General features: G+C 41.3%; 2 protein-coding genes across 2 annotated transcripts; both read right to left on the bottom strand.

Annotated features, from left to right (window-relative positions):
* Positions 1 to 3: 3 nt before the first annotated feature.
* smad9 (SMAD family member 9) lies at positions 4 to 8,010 on the bottom strand. Its single transcript, XM_033649419.2, has 8 exons — positions 7,897 to 8,010; positions 5,611 to 6,155; positions 4,577 to 4,792; positions 4,057 to 4,314; positions 3,796 to 3,906; positions 1,854 to 2,075; positions 891 to 1,147; positions 4 to 572 (listed from the first exon to the last, which is right to left on the bottom strand). Exons 2-8 carry the CDS (start codon positions 5,804 to 5,806, stop codon positions 429 to 431), a joined length of 1,404 nt encoding a protein of 467 aa, XP_033505310.1. The 5' UTR covers positions 5,807 to 6,155; positions 7,897 to 8,010; the 3' UTR covers positions 4 to 428.
* A 6,207-nt stretch (positions 8,011 to 14,217) lies between these two features.
* Positions 14,218 to 20,266, bottom strand: alg5 (ALG5 dolichyl-phosphate beta-glucosyltransferase). Its single transcript, XM_033637279.2, has 10 exons — positions 19,936 to 20,266; positions 18,064 to 18,232; positions 17,237 to 17,283; positions 16,905 to 16,973; positions 16,689 to 16,781; positions 16,478 to 16,591; positions 16,318 to 16,377; positions 16,081 to 16,232; positions 15,282 to 15,367; positions 14,218 to 14,860 (listed from the first exon to the last, which is right to left on the bottom strand). The coding sequence occupies exons 1-10, from the start codon at positions 19,996 to 19,998 to the stop codon at positions 14,745 to 14,747; spliced, it is 969 nt and encodes a 322-aa protein (XP_033493170.2). The 5' UTR covers positions 19,999 to 20,266; the 3' UTR covers positions 14,218 to 14,744.
* Positions 20,267 to 20,654: the final 388 nt, after the last annotated feature.

Raw genomic sequence — 20,654 nt, 5'->3', positions numbered from 1 at the left:
GGATTCTTACAGAAAAAACAACTTTAATGATACAAGTAAAAAGCAAACAGTACATGAAGTCAACACATGGAAGTACAGTACATACAACTGTAATAACATTTACAACAAGTAATAACACAAATCTTTGAGTACCTACAAATATATCCCATTTTGTCTTGTCTTGGAGTGCAGCTAATGTCCCGATAACAACAGAGACGATAAATGCTTTATCACAGTCTCACTGAAATTAAGGAACTCTTAATTATTTAACACGAGCTATAAATATCACAATTTCAGTTATGCTGCATGATGAGACAAATCTGTGAGTGACCGATAATTTTGTTTGAGATGTTAAAAGAAGGACCACTGGACAGAAAACCCAGACATAGCAGAACATACAATCTACGACTACCTGTGTGAAGGATGAACAGCACACACCTGTGTCCATCTTATGACACCGAAGAGATAGGGTTGTGAGGGGAGCCCATCTGTGTCAGGACCTTGTCCAGCCACTGCAGGGGCCCGTGCAGGTGTACCTCGATCCAGCAGGGGGTGCTGGTCACATCTTGACGGTGGTATTCGGCACCCCAGCCCTGAGGAGAGGACACAGTCATAAATCTTGGCTGCTCATGTTGACAGTTCAATTAACTATTAAAATTAATGGGTTCTAAGTGAGCAAGTGTAATCCCACCTTGTGTACAGAAGGATTTGACATGCTCAACAGCACATCAAGCCCAAAATAAACAGCGTATTAAGTTACGATGAGAAACCTTGAGAGGTTATTCAACCCTTCCTAATGAGCCGTGTCAGTATCAAGCGGAATTATGGGAAGAAAGAATGCTCGCCACTTGCATTTCTGTGGCTACATGTCACCTATTCCCAAGTGTTTCATTTTATAAAAAGCTCAGTACCTTCACAAAGCTCATGCGGATGGTACACATCTTAGTGAGCTCATAGACGACCTCAAAGCCGTGGTTAACAGACTGGGCGAGGAGCTGGGCGAACAGCTGGTTGTTGAAGATCTTGAGGCTGCAGCCGCTGGGGATCTTGCACACGGTGGTGGCGTGGAAGCCGTGCTGGAAATTGCAGTTGCGGCTCTGGACAAATATGCTGCTGTCGCTCAGACACTCTGCGTACACCTCACCGCCCACATAGTACAGGTGTAAACCTGAGAGGAAGAATGGAAGAGAAAATCAGACAGTCTGAAATGATAAAGTTGAGACCAAGTGAATAAACAACCGGAATGTTTAGAACTTTGCACCACAGTAAAATGACTGTTTTTTTCCCTTTTGCAAACACTTAAAATGTCATAGCATGTCAAAAGCTCATAAAAAAAAACAGCATTTATCCAAGAAAACATATAATCAAAGATATACATATTCAATCACTTCATTGTATATGAACTGAAAACACTGTGTTTTTCCCATATTCTGCCAGAGGAAAACCACAAGGGCATCATTGCTTGTAAATGAGGAATGTCTGAGTAGTGTCAGTGGTGTCTGTGAGTTGGGGACCAGTTTCCCTCAACCCTTTGTGTCACCACTATCATTCAAAACCACAGAGTGCAAAGTTTACTGTAACCCAGAGAGGCTTGATTTCTGTCCAACAAAGGCAGGCTTTCTGCACTCTTTTCCCATGAGACGAAAAAACACATTTGGCCTGAAGGATTCAGCACAAGGAGACAAGCTGAGTGTGAAGCCTGAAGTGATGTGATTGCTTATCAAGGCACATGCACTCAGTGGGCATCGATAAAAAAACATTGTGTAGAATCATGTTTGCGAACAACCTTTCCCTCGGCTCGAGCTTTCGCCTGATGTATGATGATACAAGTGTGTGTTCTGATATGAATTACCTGCCTGAGTCGTCCAGCCTACCTTTGCCTATGTGCCTGCGTGTGTGTTCGATGGTGGAGTTGCGGTTGACATTGGATAGCAGGCCGAGGCAGAAGCGGTTCTTGTTGTTGGATGGGTCCGTGAAGCCGTCCACCAAGACGCTGCGGGACGACGCGTGGAAAGTCTCCCCCACCCGGTTGTTGAGCTCGTAATAAGCCACTGAACACCAGTACTCCGGTTCCTCGTAACATACAGGCCGTAAATCTACACAGGAATGCAAGGATGGGCTGACTTAGAGGTGGGCATTATGAATAAAATATATATAATATATATAATATGCTGTGGTCTATTTCATTTTAGATACTCGCAAAAATGTGCAACATTACCTGCAGCTATAGAGATTTGTTTCTCAGTATAAACAGTGTGACAACAGCTATCCGTAGACACATTCATCTCATTGCTTGTTACTTTAAGTAATACTTCATCCCCAAAGGACCATTCTTTGCGTCTGCAGTGTGTTTGTGTTATTGTGTGACGTTGGTGGATCTGAGCTAACCCTTTATACCAGAGATTCTCAAATGGTCCGGCCACAGGGTCCAGATTTCTCCTTAGTTGTTAGTTCAAGTCCCACACAGTTAATATATTCAATGCCATACTTGCGTTTGTCTGTTCGTAGAGCTAGTTTGCTGTCTCTCGCCCTTTTTAAATAGGAATTGTGCAAATTTGCAGGAAAGCCCAATCAGTCTTTTTTCAGCATTGGCAGTATAAAAACTAAATCAGGGAGTGCAGCAAAATGCCGCCTGCCTAATTTTGTTTATACTGAATGTGCCTTTTTCAGGGCAATGGGGGGCGTGAGCAAGTAACAAAACGTGTAGCTCAGCATGTGACGTAACCAGTGACGTGGGAGGGAAGCCGCGGCTGGTCAGTCCTTTGGCGATTCTCTTGTAAGTTGGCCCGTTCCTCACCGTCCCCGTCATCTGATGGTTAATGGCCTCTTCGTTTGCGAGGACAAGGAGGCTGCGCAATTCCTTGTCTCCCCAGTTGCTCATCTTTACAGTGTCTGTCAGGTTTGCATTTCCCTCTTGCTACTAGCTGCTCGCTAATTCCTGCTATCAGCAGTTTCCTGTTTATCCACCGCCAGTGGCTCGCATGTGCGGTGTCATCAATAGCTCCTCCCACAAGTCATCAACAGCCCCATCCCGTTGCGGAAGGCTGCCTTGTTCTGTTTAAACTAAAAGGGTTCCGCCAATATGACTACCCTTTTAGGCGGAAAATTAGGCACCTCGGATCAACTCACCAATCCAGCTCTGTGTGTCTAAACGCTCGCAGCTTGCCGGCAAAACGGCCCAACATTCGCAGAAAATCTGGCAGTGTAAAAGGGGCTTCTTTCAAGTGGCTGTCCGTTACACAGCTGTCACTCACTCTACAGGAGGAAACAGCACTTCAAAATAAAACTTGACACATTTGCGAGTTGCTTCTGGTCCATTCAGAATGGACCCGTGACCCAGTTTTGGACCACGACCCACCAGTTGGGAACCACTGCTTTAAAGCACCAAAGTCACACAATAACACAAACAAACTACTGATCTCGGCAGCAGTAGAGCAGCTCCTGTGATCACCTAGGTAATATTATATTTTGTCAGTGGAGTCTGGCTTTGAAGAGAGCATAGATAAGTTTCACTTTCTGTTCAGTTCCCTTTTGGGAAGGACTGTCTCTTTGGGAATAACTGAGCGTACGACTGGATAAATGAGACTTGGATTATACAGTGTTGTTAAATGCAGATCCCTATGACTTCATTTCATCAAGAGTTTCTCCCTCTTTAGATGCTTCGTTCACCATAGAGGTGGGAAAAACTGTCTTGACTAATTTAATGTAACACGGGGTGAGTAATCAATATGAAAATGGTCATTTTGGGGGTGAAGCATTCCTTTAATATGCATGCATTTCTATTTTCTGTACATCTCCTTGTATTAGATAAGGTACCTCTGTGTGGAGCTGAGAATGTGAGTTTGATGGGTTCTGTGGAGTTGCTGGGCTTCACATCCTCTGGAGGACTCGTCTCCATCATGCTGTACGGAGGTGGGGGAGTCTCAGCTGGAGAAGCATGTCACAAATCACAGGAAGAGGACAAGAGGGGAACGTAATTAATGTGCATGATTAAGTCAGAAACCTGGTAGCGTGACAGGTGTTTCCCTGCAAGTCACACTGACCGCAACATATCAGCTTGCTTGTTTTGATTCCTACCTGTGATGTGATACGGGCTGCCAGGCTCTGCGGAGCTGTTGGGGGAGTTGGGGTAACTCTGTGAGGTGGGGGACTGGGCGAGGGAGGAAGAAGGGGAGGAGGAGAAGGAGGAACAGGGCAGTGCGGGGAAGGAGTCTGGGTAGGTGGCGTTCTGGGGCATCAGAGGCTCGTTGTGCAGGGAGGCGTTCCTGAACTTTGCCAGTAAACTGTGTTGAGGGTTGAACTCGCTGTGGCGTGGGACCAGAACTGGTGGCAGCACTGAGAGAAGATGAGAGAGGGGAAAAGAAAAAAGGTAGAGAGGGAGGGAACAGAGACAAAGAGAGACTCAGAGCAAGAGCCAGATGCTGTTATAAAAGATCATATTACTGCAAATCCTTTTGGCTTGGGAGCGCTGTATTAGATCAAATGTCCTGTCTCTGTTTGGGAACCCACAAAAGCTTTACTGTTATGATACTGAAATTCAACAATGATCTTATTTGTTACAGCAGGTTTAGAAGATGTTCTCTGATAATGTGTGTACCTGGAGTCTCCACGCGCCTGTAGTGGTAAGGGTTGACACAGATGTCCTTCTGCTTGGAGCCGAAGGGGAACTCGCAGCACTCCAGGGCTTTCAGCTCGTGGTGGGACTGCAGGTCGGGCCAGCGCCACACCCTGCAGTAGATGACATGGGGCAGTCCCTTCCTGTGGGACACCTGCAACCTGCCGTCCAGCGACCGTGGAATGGTCACGCACTTGCCTGAAGGATTCAAATGAAACAGCATGGACTTCATCACAGCTTTGTAGAAATGGGCAGATTGTATTGTGTGTTTAAACCTCTGTTGTTTGACGCCTTAATCATGATGAGACACATTTGTTACCATGACGATATGATAGAAATTAACACTCAGCACTTTGTCTAGTATTTTTAATACAGTTACTACACCTCACGCAGTTTTAAAATGGAAGTCTGCAGGGTACAAAGAGATCATTGGAAGCTTACAAGTTAAACAGAAACTCTGCTGTGCTTTGAATTTACAACTGATCTACTTGTATGAGATGTCCGTCCTCACTTAACCTGAAGGCTCTGCAGGGTAAGTCACTCTACAGGTGATTTAAATGATCATCAAACAAGTACAATTTCACATTTCAGGCTTTAAGTAACAGGATTTTTTTCCATAGCAGCTTAAAATAGTCATCCTGTGCAAGGACACATTGGCATATAGCATCTGTTGCCATCAAACACGTGACTTCACACATATAAAACATACTCTTTACTAACTGGACGAGGGGTTCCCAATATTTTGACCACTAAAATAAAGCAGTACTTATCACATGTTGCATATTGTCAGTTAGCTGCAGGGGACTTTTCCCTCTTAAACTGTTTTATTTGGATAATTCTTAGAGGCCCTCAGAGGTAAATTAAAGTAATTATTTGGTGTAGCGGAAGTTTGTCTTATTCCCTATCCTGTAAATAATCTTAAAGTCCCTCATGTTCATCTTGTGACTCTCTCCTGGGGGGCCCTCCAGAGCCGCTGGACTACACTACTACTGAATGTTTGACACTGTGACACTCACTGGGCTGTCCTGGGCAGCTGAGGGCTCTCTCCAGCTCCTCCATTGCCCCCTTCTTCTTCTTTAGTTTCTTCACTAGAGAATCTACAGCCTTCTCCGCCCACTTCTCCTCCTCATCCCCTTGTTTCCAGCCAAGCAGACGCTTCACCGCCGGGCTGGTGAAGGAGAATAGGGATGTAATGGAGGCAGAGGAGTTCATTATGAGATGAGTAAACGCTGGGGGGGGGGGCCAGATGACGTGATGGATGCTGTTAAAGGGGGATAAAACTTCCCTTGAGGACAGGAGGCAAATGATGAGAAGCCAGGACAGAAGTAAGGATAAAAGAGGCAGCGTGATGAGTCTGTGTAAACAGAGGCTGTTTTTGTATTCCGCTGTGACTTCCGCACAGCGCCCAGTGGAGGAGTTGAACTTCCCCCAGTGCAGCACAAACTCTAAATCCCCCCTCTCTGTGTTGGCACAAAAGGGATCCGGCAGCTCTGGATTCGAAGCCTCCTGCAGGGAAGGTTGTTCCTCGCACAGTCAGAATTCCAGGTCAAGTTTCAATCATCTGGCAAGAGAAGAGAGAGATAGTATTAACTGCTAATTTAGCTGAAACAGATGCATGGCTGGAGAAAGAGTCCAGCGGTTAGGTAGAAAAGAGACCTTGGGATTTAATTGTGAGGAGAATCCACCCAAAGTCACTGAGGTGATAAGCTGGAGCGATGACAGCCAGCAGAGTCAAGTCAAAGACTGAACGCCACATGAGCAAACTCTACTCATATTTAACAATGTGGGAATTAGAGGTGGATTTCCATGATAAGGAGGCAGCGATACAGAGACCATGCCTGCATCGAACTGAACTCCTACAAGCTGCACATCAAGCTTATTATTCTCTATGGAGAAAAAACGCACCAAAAATGGTCTCAGAAAGAGCAGGGCGAGATGGCCAAGCTCATTTCTAGATTCACCAACAATGAGGAATGTCCTTTCTGGCCTCTGTTTCTATGATCATGCCACTGACGCCCAGGAGCCATACTGTCTGGCCAGAACACATCACAGGACAGGAGGGGGAGAGGGAGGGAGGCAGACAGAGAGAGGGAGAGAGCTCTCCCTGTTTTTGTGTTTGTCTGTGTCCATCTAAAAGCTAGGTGGTATAGAAGACATAGAGTATAGTATAAACTATTTAGTCTATCCCACTTTATTTGGGTGGTCTACTTGTGTTCTTATCCATCAGTGTGCATCACTCTTACTAATAAATCACTCCAACTTTTCCCAAATATTCATACAGTAAAGTATGTCCGAAACTCAACAGCAAGTTTATAATGGTGATCCACTTGTTTTATCTCCTGTAGCACAACGTCCGGGTACAGAGTATCATGTTTGACCCAAAGTTTTTGTAGTAAATCCATTTTGCATGTCAGATTATAACCGCTTGTTTGCTCGTTCTGCTCTCCTCCTCTTGGCAGGCAAAAAGTCTAAAAAGGTGAATTTAAGGCAAAGCTTCTGACTTAGTCATAATATTCTAAAACACACAATCACATCACAGTTTCCACTTAAATTTAAGACTCTGTGGCTTCCCAAAAGGATGCATCTGAAAATACACACACAGGTAATAAGTAGTGTGAATCAGCATACCTACATTATGTCCCGTGCTCATGTGACCAACACCGGTTTACCGCAGACAAACAAGACAGCTGGGGTTTACAATGACAGCAAAAGCGCACGGGCTCAATGCGGCATCAGTCTGCCGCTGCTGCTGCTTTATGGAGGCTGGCGTCACTCAGTCTGCAGGCTCAGATAGGCTAATTACCTAATGCTTTATCACCAGGACACCCCTTCCCAAAAAAGTAAACACGCCAGCTTCCTTTTACTACGGCAGCAGAGAGTCGCTTTGCCACTACAAGATCCAGGATCTGCCCAAATCTCCAGACGCACACCTTGATGGTAGAAGCCTGGCATCCAAACTTGCTATAGTTTGATGACATGTCACTGTAAACCCAAGTTCAACCAGTCACTGAAGTACATCTATTAAAAAGTACTCTGATTACACTTTTTAAATATTCTTTAATTTGTGTTAAAAGTAGTAAATCCATGTATTGATCACTGATCCATACTCAGCTGTAACATTATATTCTTCTACAACCAGTCATGTCAACATGTGAAAGTCATAGAGCAATACTGAATCCACAAAAAGTTGCATGTCACAACCCCCGTCTTAAAATATTCAACTTGGCAACAAATGCACAACATTGAACATAAAAAAACAAACTCTAAATCTCTGGAAATATTTAATGTGTTCATTTACTCACCTCTGTTGTGATAACAAGTGCACCGCAGACAGACTTATGCGTGTGGAGACTTCCCTGTAGTCTGTAGTAGGTCGAGCCAGCACACTGGAGCTGCGAAGGTGTGTGTGTGTGTGTGTGTGTGTGTGTGTGTGTGTGTGCGTGTGTTGACGTTGAAGTGTCAAGTCAGCCTCAGAAAACATTGCATCTACTTGCACGTTTCAAAATAAAAGCGTCCTTGCCTGAGTGTAGCCTATGTGTCGCAAGGTGTCAGCCGATAAAGAGAATGGGGCTATACATTTAATCTGCTATGATTTTACATGTGTGTACACTCAGTTAGATGGTGGTGGCCAACTATGGCTTCATAAACAAGTGCAAGTTGCTTAAAAAAATGAAACAATTGCGATGATATCATATTAATACTCCCTGTTTAATAAAACACTGCAGTTAATATAGAGCCTAGAGAATAATTTATAATTTATGGATAGCAGTTAGAACAAAATATGCAAATATTTGGTATATACATCCTCCTGGGACCCGAACTTTTGTTTGGTGTGCTTTTTTAATTTGTCCTAGCTATTTGGGATCAGTGGGACCCTACAAGTATAAAAAACTAAACGTTGTTAACGATAATTAAGTCACAATTTCCCAAAAGGAGACAAAAATAAAGTCGTGATGCCTTCAAACGACTACTTCCTAATTAACGGCATCTTATCTTGTTACTGTTGCTAAAAACTGGTCAAATTTCTTGCCATAAGATAGGACAGAAATGTGTCCACGGTTGAGGACAACATGTCTCAGTTAAGTAGAATGAAGTATAAAGTCAAGTGAACTGAAAATGTGTTGTCCTCAAATGAGGATGCAGGGTCTCAGGAGAATATAATATTTTGGCATATGCCAGCTACACAGTATAGACCTTGTGTCCTCATATGAGGACATCACATTTTGGGTTTACTTGACCTTATACTTTATTTTACTTAACTTAGACCTGTTGACCTCATTCGTAGACATTTTTTTGTGCCATTTAATGGCAGTAAGAGCACAATATACTTGTAATGTAAAAACAAGATGGCAGCCATCTCTGCTAAGTCAGTCTGCAGCCGATCCCGACACAGAAGTCAACAAACCCTGATCACATTTTATGGTTAAAACTGTTTATTTGTGATGTTTGCATTTGATATGGCAAACATTTGACCAATTTTAGCAACAGTAACAAGCTCAGACACTGTTAATTAGGAAGGACTTGTCTGAAGACATGGGGACTTTATTATCGTCTCATTTGAGGACATTGGGACTTGATTAGTGTTGACAACGTTTCTTTTTTTTTTTTTTAACTTATCAGGTCCTACTGATCCCAAATTATTAAGAGGGATAAGAAGTGCATATACCAAACAAACGTTTGGGTCTCAGGAGGTTATGTTTTTGGTTAAAGGGGCCTAGCTCTGCTTCAATATAATGGGTTTAGATTACATTAATAATTCCACACAGAATCATAGTATTCATAATGTAAACAAAGTAACAAACAAATAACTAAATAAATCTTACTTTCCTCTGAGTTGAAGCAACCAAGAAACATCCAAACATGCAATAGTAAATGAAAAACAACAATAACAAAAAAACTTAAAAACAGTCAATGTGTATACATAATTATAGTAAGTGAATATATTGATTGACTGATTTTATTTATTTAAGTGTCGTGCACCAAGTGGTGCCCAGCCTATATGGGCTTACAAGACACTAAACAGAACAACAGCCTGCATATAATCAGCAAATCAAATATCTGATTATTAGGCCCGTATTTTACCTACTTTTACAGTGCATCATTTAGGTCTATATGCAAATGTACACAATCAATACATTTCTTTATACCTTTTTTTCTTTAGCAACAAATATATGACTCACACATTTTTCCAAGTGGCAGACTCCCGACACTATGAGCCGAAACTAAAATCTCCGCTTTTATTTTGACGGTCCAGCCGCACCATTTTCCGGTCCTGTCCCGGCAGCGTGCTGCTACATTGACGAAGGTTTGCAGAGCCCGGAGCCTCCGCTCCTCCAGCAGCCCCAGCCGAGCGCCACACAGCCTCGGCGGCGTCAGCCTGGCTGGAACCGCAGCGCCTGCATGCAAGATCCCTCCGCCTTCCCCCTCCTGGAACTTTCCCAGGATTTCAGGGATTTCATTCAGGCCCCGCAGCTGCATGCATGTGGGCGCGTGCGTGTGGGTGCGTCCCACCTGAGCCTTGCCCAGTCTCCTACTGCAGACATACAGTTGTTGGCGCTAAGTACGGGAGGCCAGGAATAAAAACAATCCCACCTGTTCCTCTTTATAGACCATTGTAATGAATGGATAGTGACAAATGGTGCAGCGGGACCAGTCTGATAGTGCTGTCACAGTGTGTTTGTGTACCTGCATCATTCAGAAAGTCTTGTATTAATGTTTTGTCATTTGTTTGCTCACATCTGGTATAATATTTATAAGGAATAAAGTGGCGGATCTCACTGCAATTAAGATGAAAGGGACTCACAGCAGGCTGCTATTTGCCTATGGTGTGTAATTTAGATTACAGGTGCTGTGAGCTTGTGTTTAACTGGTGTAAAATCAGTAATTGTTTAGCTTTTATATAAGCGTGTAAAGTTATGTAGCATTTCCAGCCGGGATCTAATAAAATAAACCATTAAATAGCCTACATGATTAAATATCAATTTCGGCTATTACTTTCACGTGCACGCGCGCACACGCACACACTGCACCTGTTGTAAAAGCAGGAACAATCCGCCGTCGTCCACTGCAATTTAATGATGCTGTGAAATCAGCCCCCATTTTTCTTTTAAAATCGATACTGTGTCATTATCTATTGTTGGGAGCCACACAGAGGTCTTTCTCATTGCGGATGGATACGATCCTTTATTGGGAGTGCCGTGACTAGTCCAGTTAATGACGCAAGCCCGGCTGGCGACAGTGAGTCTACAAGTTTGACATTTTCAGTTTACAGCAACTGCTGCAGAACGTAACAATACTCCCAACACGAAGTGAAAGCACTCTGGGGATCCTGTCAAAAACCGTATGCTTCTCTTTGTTTTTTCCAACCACCACCAGGTGGATGATCAGAATGCAACACAGCCGGTGTGCCACAAATAGGTGGGGGACTATCAGAAGCCAGTGGTTTCCAAAGTCTGGTCCGGGGACCCCCAGGGAAGCCACTAGGAGGGGACTGTTCAAGGTTTAGAAATGAGCAACACTACATGTGCTCTCTCACAAATAACATTTATTCTGACATCACAGATCAATAAAATAGAGCCCATGTTTAAATCTTTAACTCCTCACCTCTTCACTTAAGAGCTCCTGAGACAGGAAACTAGAAAAAGAGCAGCCAGATTGTGATTCATCAGCTCTCTTGAGTCTCGTCTGGTCGCAGGCAGACAGACAGTCATGGCACAAACAGGATGCGCTCCCCAGGGCTCAGAGGGGCCCCAGAGACATCCGCATCAGTGCGAGCCCCAGACCTCAGGCTTGCATAAGAAAACAGCACTTTGAAGAACTTCATTTACTCCGACCACAAAAACGCTCGCTGGACACTTTCCAAGAAGATGTCCGCATGAGGTTTATGAGACAGGCGAAGGGATGACTTAAGTGAGATAAATAATGTAGTCCAGGGTTTCCCGCTATTTCATGTCAAAGACACGCCAAACTCATGATAATGCAGCTCCCTCACTCTGCTGTAATATTTCATACAGTGGATCCAAGCTGACTTTATATGAGGATTTCAGCTGTTAAATCTAATTTAACACTAAATTAAATTAACAGTGAGCGATGTCTGATCCTGCAGATTTCTCGTAAGAATATTTAACAGATATGTTCCTCAGCTTCCTCTAAGGAGGAAGCTGACAGTGCACCCTGTGTGTTAATATAGTCCATGTGATAGATTTTGCAGTGAGATGCCAAACACTTCAAGAAACATCAGCAGGGTGAGGCTGTGTGTGTGACTGCACAGACACAAAGCTGACTGATAGTAGATCAAAATATATAACCTATCAAAGTGTCAAATGTTATCAGAATGTTAGAGACAGTGTATGAAGTCTTGATCCTGATCTGTGACACTGACAATAATATTCACCTACATTAGGTGCACTATTACGCACAGTACTGCTTATATCTTGTGCAGTATTATTCTATATTCTTCTTCTAGTAACTCTTGTACTTGTAATACTCCTATTGTTACTCTATTAGGCACTAGTTTTTGCTTTTGTTCCAAGAAAACACTTCTGTCTTGTTTATTTATATATTCTACCAGATATTTATTACTGTATTGTTAGATATTTATTACTTTTTTTATTTTATTTTATTATTTTTTATTAAATATTTATTTTTTCTATTTTCATTATTATTTTCAATTCATTCCTATTTTTTATTATTGTTAGATATTTATTATTATTATTTCTATTTTAATTATTTTTGTATTACATTATATATTTATTATTTCTAATTTTTGTTCTTATTTTTAATTTATTCTTATTTTTTATTATTATTAGATATTTATGACCAGATTTATTACATTTATTACTCTATTGTTTTGGGCCCAGTGCGTGACTCTGACCCGGGGAACCCGCTGGTTGTCTTGTTGTTACTGGTTGTGGCTATTGTACTTGGTGCTACTGTAATCTGAAGCATTCTCTGGCACAAGAATTTCCTTCGGGATAAATAAAGTTCTACTGAATTGAATTGAAGCAAATCTTGAGCTTTATGGGAAATCATTGGTTCAGTCCTGCTTTGTTACAAACAAGTTTACACTGCGAGTAACTCACTTAGCTTTACGATTTGAAAAAAGACATCAGATCTTCTTGAGCACAGCTTGAACTGGTCCAAACTCTGTCTGGCTTGATGCCACATTATGGTTGAGTCTCAGGTCTGTAGTGCAGAAATGTGTGGCAACAAAGTGTCTGAGAAATTAGTGCACATTTTGCTTAATCTTTATTTTACATGTTTATATTCTCTGGTTTGTGACCTCTATCTTTTTAGAATTCTCTTTTCTTCCTCCTGTTAAGCACTACGTAGCTTCTGTGTTGAAAGCTGCTGTATAAAGTTTGTTTTTACATTGTAAGCAGTCAGGCTGCAACAATTATTTATTATGGTGACAACATTAAATGTCTTGTTTTGACCCCATAACATACCGTAAAACTTCAATCAGTAGCCCAGGCTATTATTTGCTCAAATCACTGAAATCAACAGGCCTATGTTTGGGACAGGCCTTTAATTCCTTTCACACAAAACTGTTGCTCAGCAAAGATGGGAAATACAATGTAATTGTTTATGTAAACCAGTATGAATATTACTTGCATAAAAATTAGCCTTCAGATAACATATAAATTATGAATCATTAATTTGATCTAACTCCGACAGACAATGCATCATCGGGACAGTGAGTTACGGCGCCCAGCACACTGACACAACACCACTTTCTCCTGTTAAAACAATACTCACAACTTGGATTGATTTTTATGAAAAACCCTTTGATTATTTTGATCAGAGGACCCTTACGGACTAAAGGAATATGAGTAACTTACAGGGTAATGGAGGAATGGACACATAATTTGAGACAGCCAACAACCTGCTTTTATACATCTGTAGAACTTCTATAAAAAAATATGAACTGCTTGGCAACCAGACCAGGCCTCTAATTGAGACAGGCCTTTGTTTGTCAAAATGTGTAGCCACACGGGGCTAGTAAAAGAGACTGGGCTTTTAATTGAAATTTTACGGTACATTTAACGTAAGGCCGAAGAATAAAGTCAATTCTAACATTTGACAATTTAGAATCATAAAATGTTTGGCATTTTTACAAAGAAAAAAAAAGATGAAAACAATTAATCAATTAAAAATAGTTGCAGATTAAAGGTATACTATGCAGGATCTTTTGGTCCTGTTTGTAAACATACTCTCCAGCAAAAGTGAAAGTAAAAGCCAACCCCAGATTCACTCTCATTCTGTGTTACACCTCACTATATTTGCTTTCTTTCAGTGTGGTGTCTCTTGGATGTCTGATGCTTATGGCCTGGCACCTGGTTGATACCTTTTTATAAACCCCTGACCTCACCTGAGCGCTGTGGGGGTGCACACTTGTAAACATCCAAAACACAGAAAATAGGAATATATAGAGACAGAGGGTGCAGTCTCTGCCCCCTGGTTGTAAGTGGTCATTTAAAGGGATTACTTCTGTATGAGTCTCTACATTCCTTTGTAGGAGAATAATGTAGAACATATCTTTAATTTCCATTGTCTGACTAATCATTTAAATGACTTGTTGTTGCAGCTGTTATTAGTGCATGAATAATGATTATCACATCATAAATCATTGAATTTTTTTATTTTGGCTCAAGTCTTCCAGCCCATCAACCCATAACCGTGTTCCCTCAAAAAATACAACCCCTCCTTTTTAAAAATCTCACATAGTAACATTCATTCTACCTGTCACAATCATGACACACACATGATCAGATCCTCCATATTATTTCACTACAAGTCGCTCTCACTTACAGCTGATTGGCCACAAATAAACATTAAGTAACTTAGTACACGGATCAGTCATACAGACATTCTGTAAGCCGTGCCAACAGAAATGTGCGAGTAACGGCGGCCATCACAAGCCGAAATCCAAATAAACTAAAAAAAAAAAAGGCAGGACCACGAAGAACTCGCAACTGTGTCATTACATCACATCCAGTGACGTCTGGACAGGAGACGGATGTGATATACTGCAGTCTGATCTTTGTTTATTACAGTAAATGATGGACACAGTTGTTAATCCCACCTTATCCCAAAGGTTCCACAGCCCTATCACAGGCTGTCTCTAGGACACCAGGGCTTCTCTGATTGGCTAGTCAGTCTTAAGCGATGACTGCAGCTTCCAGGCTCCAGTGAGGTAGCGCAGGCGAATGAAAACCAGGTCTCGTCCCATCTGCAGCCAGCTCCAAAACGGGACCAGCTTAGATCCTGGGGGGGAAACGCACTCACATTTCAGTCTCAAGTGACACTTTGATGGAAAATATGAAAGTATGCTGACATTTAATACTGATGGATAGCAAGTCATTCATCAGAGACTTCATCTAGCAAGTACCAAGCAGGTGTTGAAAATATATTTTATAATCTGAGTGAAGCATCAGCAGGAAAGAAAGAGAAAAACAGATAAACAAAGCTAAAGAGAATAAAATTTAAAAGAGAATAAAGCCCACAAAGATGACCATTTATAAACACCTACACCATGCAATCATTTACAAGATGTTAAAATAGGAATTACGAGACGTTAAAGATATAAAATCCGCCAATCACAGACTTACAAAAGCATCCAACAGAGATATTTATAGAACAACAATATAGCACAGTTGGAAAACACATGTCCACATGAAAATCCTACCTTCTATTTCAGTCCAGTTGACTGCCACCTCTGCTATGGGGATTTTAAAGCACTGGGCGATATACAGGAGCTCCACATCAAAAGCCCTTTGAGAGGAGAGATAAAAGTGCACAACAGATGTTCAGACGCTGCATTAAAATTCATGACATTCATGTTCAAACAATACGCAGCCTCTCTTATCAGACAATGTTTTAAATACTTTTTATTCATGAACATTTCTTACATTATAAGGGCAATAAGCAAAGAGGAATAAGAAAAAAAATAAACAGCAGAAGGGTGACAAATATGAGGTCATGGGATGTTTAAAAAGTCAAAGCATATTTCTTAATTAAAGCAGCATCTCACACACGGTACATGAAATAATCACTTGAAATTGGTCTCTTTAGCTTAATAAACATTTTTTTTTAAACCATTTTTCTCACAATGCTTTTGGAGGTCATATGCAATAGCTCGTCTTTTACCAGACAATGCTAAAGCCCCTACAAACAAAATTTAAAGGTACAAATTCAAGACTTTATTTTTGGTAGCTGCTTGATTGATTGAGTCTGCATGTAGAGATGTCCTTACGTGCTGTTTATGGGTCATTGTCAGGACCATTTTTTCCAGCAGCTCAAAATCAAAACATAAAAGTCATTTCTTTCATAATTTAGTGGGATTTTATGTTTCTAATTATAAGGAACACAGGTAGCAAGTTATATACATCCTGTGAATATAATTGAGTTCATCTTATTTCCATATACTCTATCTTAACACCTTATTTTGAAAAGTGGACGTAAAGTTTGAGTACATATGTGCTTACCATCGCTCTACGTGGAGACAAGAGAAGGTCTTGAGTGCCGCCTCACGTGTGAAAAGCTTGAAGCCACACTGTGTGTCTCTGATCCCTCTCACGCAGAAGAACCACACCAGGAAGTGGAAGCCATACATGAGGAATGTGCGAAACACAGATCGCTGTGGCAGAAACACAACACTCATTATTTAACAGTTAGACGGGCACAGTCTATAATGCTGCAAGAAAAAAAAAGAAGACAATTACCTGAGCTACTGAGTCTTGCTCTAGGTGAGCTCTGGAACCACAGGAAATCGCCATATTCTCCTAAATGTACAGACAGGCATTTTTAGGACAGCCACACACTAACCACCTCTTCTTGATACATGTATGTAAGACAGCGCAACAAAACTGAACAGGGCCACACCGGTTTGGGGTTGAGGTCATCAAGTCCAGCCTCCACCTTTTCAATGTCAGCAAACTTTGTGGCTCCATCAGCATCTGCCATGAGAATGAATTTGCCTCTGGAGCTCAGAGTTCCCTTAAAGTGAGACAAAAAAATCAACACAAAGTCAAATCCATACTGTTGTTTTTCTGCTACATCCAGACACAATGCAGTTAAATATCTTCAGTCTCACCATCCGCACAGCTCCTCCTTTCCCCCTGTTCTTCACCAGTGTCAGGACCCGCAATTTATCAGAACCGTACTTCCTACTATACCGCAGAGCAACCTGGCGGGACAGCACAGCAGAAAACAAAAAAACACTTTAAAATGTTTGACTAAGCAAAAGTAAGCTCAGAAAAAATAGAACTCCAGGTAAAAATATTCCCAATAAAATATTCAAAATCATCACCTCAGTGGTTTTGTCTTTGCTGCCATCATCAACCACAATGACCTCATAGGTAAAAGAGGGATGCTGTTTCTGCAGTCAGGAAATAACATGAGGGTTAGTTCACAACAGGCACTTTTCAAGTTGAATGCTGCCCCCTACTGGCCACTTTGAGAATAACTGATCCAGTCATAAGTCTGCTGCCTTTAAATGGATGATAAAACTGTCTTTCATTCACATTTAATTATTGAGTAAATCATTTCTAGAGTCTTTTAATTGTGTCTCTTTTATCAGAGTAAAATTAAGTTGTGGTTAAAACTTAGCTTCGCACTGCCCACATGAGGCTGAGCACTCACCTGTCTGTTTTCCAAGTACTCCATAGCTTCATCCAACATCACAGGCACTGTAATGACACAAAGTCACACACATATTAGTAACTGTAACCTGCTGCAGGTGGGCAGTGACATGAAGCCTGAGAGAACAGGATTATGGGATTTAAATTGCACCAATCTGTATGGCAACTGAAGGCTTTACTTGTCAATAGTTGGTGCACAATTCATCATTCAACACAAAGCAAACTGTGCATTTATTGATTTTAAGATGGAGGAATTTCAAGAAGCAAACAAATATATGGCACTTGTAATACACCTTATCTTTTACATTCTACGTGTATCCTGTCAATGTGCAATATAACGCTATTACATAGCTATTTTACATCTGGGTTCACATTACTTTTTACAGTCTGCTGTGTCTGTCAAGCAAGCTGTGAATAGGGCTGCCACTAACGATTATTTTCATTGTCGACTAATCTGTCGATTATTTCTTCGATTAGTCGACTAATCATTTCATCGAAAAATGTGTTAAAATGTTGAAAAATGTTGGTCTGTCTCGCCCAAACCCCAAAATTACGTCATCTAATGTCTTGTTTCGTACTCACGCCGAAGGGTTTTAGTTCACTGTCACGGGAGAGTGTGTAAAGCTGCCAATATTTGAACGTAAGAAGCTGCAATAAGAGTTTTTTGGGGTACTTTTATAGTACTTTTCTATGAAAAATGACTCAAACTGATTTGTCGACTACTAAAATAGTCACCGATTATTTTAATAGTCGATTAGTCGTCAATTAGTCGACTAATCGTGGCAGCCCTAGCTGTGAAACCTCTGTGTGTCGCCCCCCATTGCTCACTTCTGAGTTCCTCGTTGTAGGCTGGTATCACCACAGAAAGCTCCTTGGAATGGGGATCATGAAGGCTGGGGAAAAGCTCCTTCTCTCCTGTCGGGGTGAGGTAGTATTTCTCCTTCTCATGGCGTGTGACGTTCACCATCCCAGCAGTTACATGTGCTATTATGAGCACCTGAAAAGGGAGAAATATGAGATTAGCACTCCTGTTACTCTTGCCGTGAGGTACTTTTAGAGTGTTGCGTAAAAAATGTGTTGGGTTTTTTTTTTTTAACAAAATGAATAGACAAGAGCTGTGTAACTGTATATAATATTTAAGAACATTTGTATAATGTGTAATACCTATGATAACTACATCTGCATGTTGGAACATCAACTAAAGTCTGTAATGTTGCAGAGGCACAGTCTTTGTGTTCAGAGATTTGACGCAGAGCAGAAATAAATCTCATGAACTCTGAATGTTTTTATCTTGTGTCATGCTTTCACTTTATGCTTAATTTAATATAATTTAATTAAAAAATTAAACTTGACAGGGAACCTATTTGTCACCATTTGTGTGAGGGACTTAAAAGTGTGTGACACATCACATTATCTTACATTAGGCTCGTTCGAGATGAACTGCGCCTCGCCTGAAAAGTAGACGAGAGCAGGCGGCCGCAGCGGGGGGCGGTAACAAAAAGCTGCGGTGAAGTCGGACAGTTTCCCGACAGTGTCCAGCAGCCTTCAGTCCGTACAGGAAGTCACAGACATACTAACATCCTGTCTGGAATGATGTCAACTTATTAAAAAAGTGATCAGGCCCATATATCAGTTTGTTTTCACCATCAGTCACACAACATGTTTTCTGTTCACAGAATAAACCTTCAGATCAGACAAATACAATTTTAATCTCTAAAATACAACAAAAATGAGTAGTTTATCTAAAACGTCATCTTGTTGGGTCGGCATCTGAACCAATGAGCTGTTAGATCAGGTGAGAGCCAGGCGGTGCAGTCGGTGGAGAGCAACTGCAGCGCCTGGCTCTAAAAACTGCGGCCGCCTCGCTCTCGCGGCTTTGTCGCCGTCCACTTTTGTAATACGTCAGAGCAAGTCGGGATGAAGTCGGACACAAAACTAACCGGCATGCACTGTGCGTCGATCGCCGGTGATCGAATCTGCACAGGACTGGCTCATCTCGAACGAACCTATTATTTCCTGTTTAAATGGATGTGATATTGGTGCTTTGATGTAATTTTAAAATGTTTAAAATTAATTCTTGAATCATTTTGTTAATAAATATTTTATGACTAAGAGTTGGTTGTCAATTGTTCTTTGATTTTTAGTAAATAATAAATATTTATGTTGTGATAAGAGTGATAACACATTCATTGTCTTTGCATTTCCATAACATATGTTGTATTGAACTGTGTTTTTGAATCTTAGTTTTCTTTTCCTTCTTTTTTTTTTTTTTTTTGGACAAGTCTGTGATATATGTTATGGTATACATATTTTAGTATAGAATAAAGTTAAATCAAATATTTTACTCTTTTTCATTACTTTACATATCCTGTATTTTACTACTCTTAAGGATTTCGTTTTCCAGATTTAAGTGGTCTACTAAGTCATGACTTTCTAACATTACCAACTAAATATAAATGCTTATAATAAAACGCAGAAAGACAATGAAGTATCATGAAATCAGGGGAGGGTGCAGGATGAATATTTTGCTCACTGACTGACATGGAGGGAAAAAAGACACAGAAGGAAATCCACAGTGTCATCTGTCAATCCGTGGGAGCAACAGCTTTTGCTTCACTATACAGACATCAAACATTTATTTACATAACATACAAAAGATCTCTAAAGACACCATATTAACTCCAAATGATGTCCACTTACCACAATGAAACCTAGAGCTGCCAATGCGACCAAGGCTTGAACTATTTCACAGAGGAAATCCATTTTCCATAAGTTAGCCTGCAGCCACAGGCAGACCACCACTCAAAGTGGCTAGCTAAAAAGCTAGCTTGTTTTCTCCTTTCCTCCTTCGTGTCTCGTGGCCGGTCCTCTGTCTTCCCAGGACATACAAGAAAATACAAGCTAACGAGATTGTTTTGACGGTGGAAGCGCTAAATAAGAACCCCTATATCTCCATTACTCTGTGGGCAGTTCACTGAACTCCACTTCCAATCACATATGCACACAGCTGCGATGCGGAAGTGACTGCGTTTTCTCGACACATCATCAGTTAGAGGCAAGAGAGCACCGAGCCGCTCGGAGACAGCCTGCAGCGATACCACAGTGACACCTAGTGGTCGGGAGTGGAACTGCAAGAACACCTTCATTGATAGAAATAATAAGAGGGGTTTGAGTCTCTTTCATGTAGGCTAATACACAGGTATGAAATATAATATAATCAAATAACATTGATTATCAGGAGCAGTCTGTTGTTTTCACCATTTTATTTCTTCCCACCATTGTAGTTCATTTTTAGTAACTCTTGTACTTGGCACTGGTTTTTGCTTCTGCTTCTTGAAAACACTATCTTGTATATTTTTGCCAGATATCTAATGATGTAAAACACGAGTTGCACTTGCTGTATGAACTGTGTTATACAA

This window comes from Epinephelus lanceolatus, chromosome 11, assembly GCF_041903045.1.
Source record: "Epinephelus lanceolatus isolate andai-2023 chromosome 11, ASM4190304v1, whole genome shotgun sequence".
In the NCBI taxonomy this organism is placed as follows: Eukaryota; Metazoa; Chordata; class Actinopteri; order Perciformes; family Serranidae; genus Epinephelus; species Epinephelus lanceolatus.
Note: the sequence above shows the minus strand (reverse complement) of the source record. Positions and strands in the feature narration are given on the sequence as shown.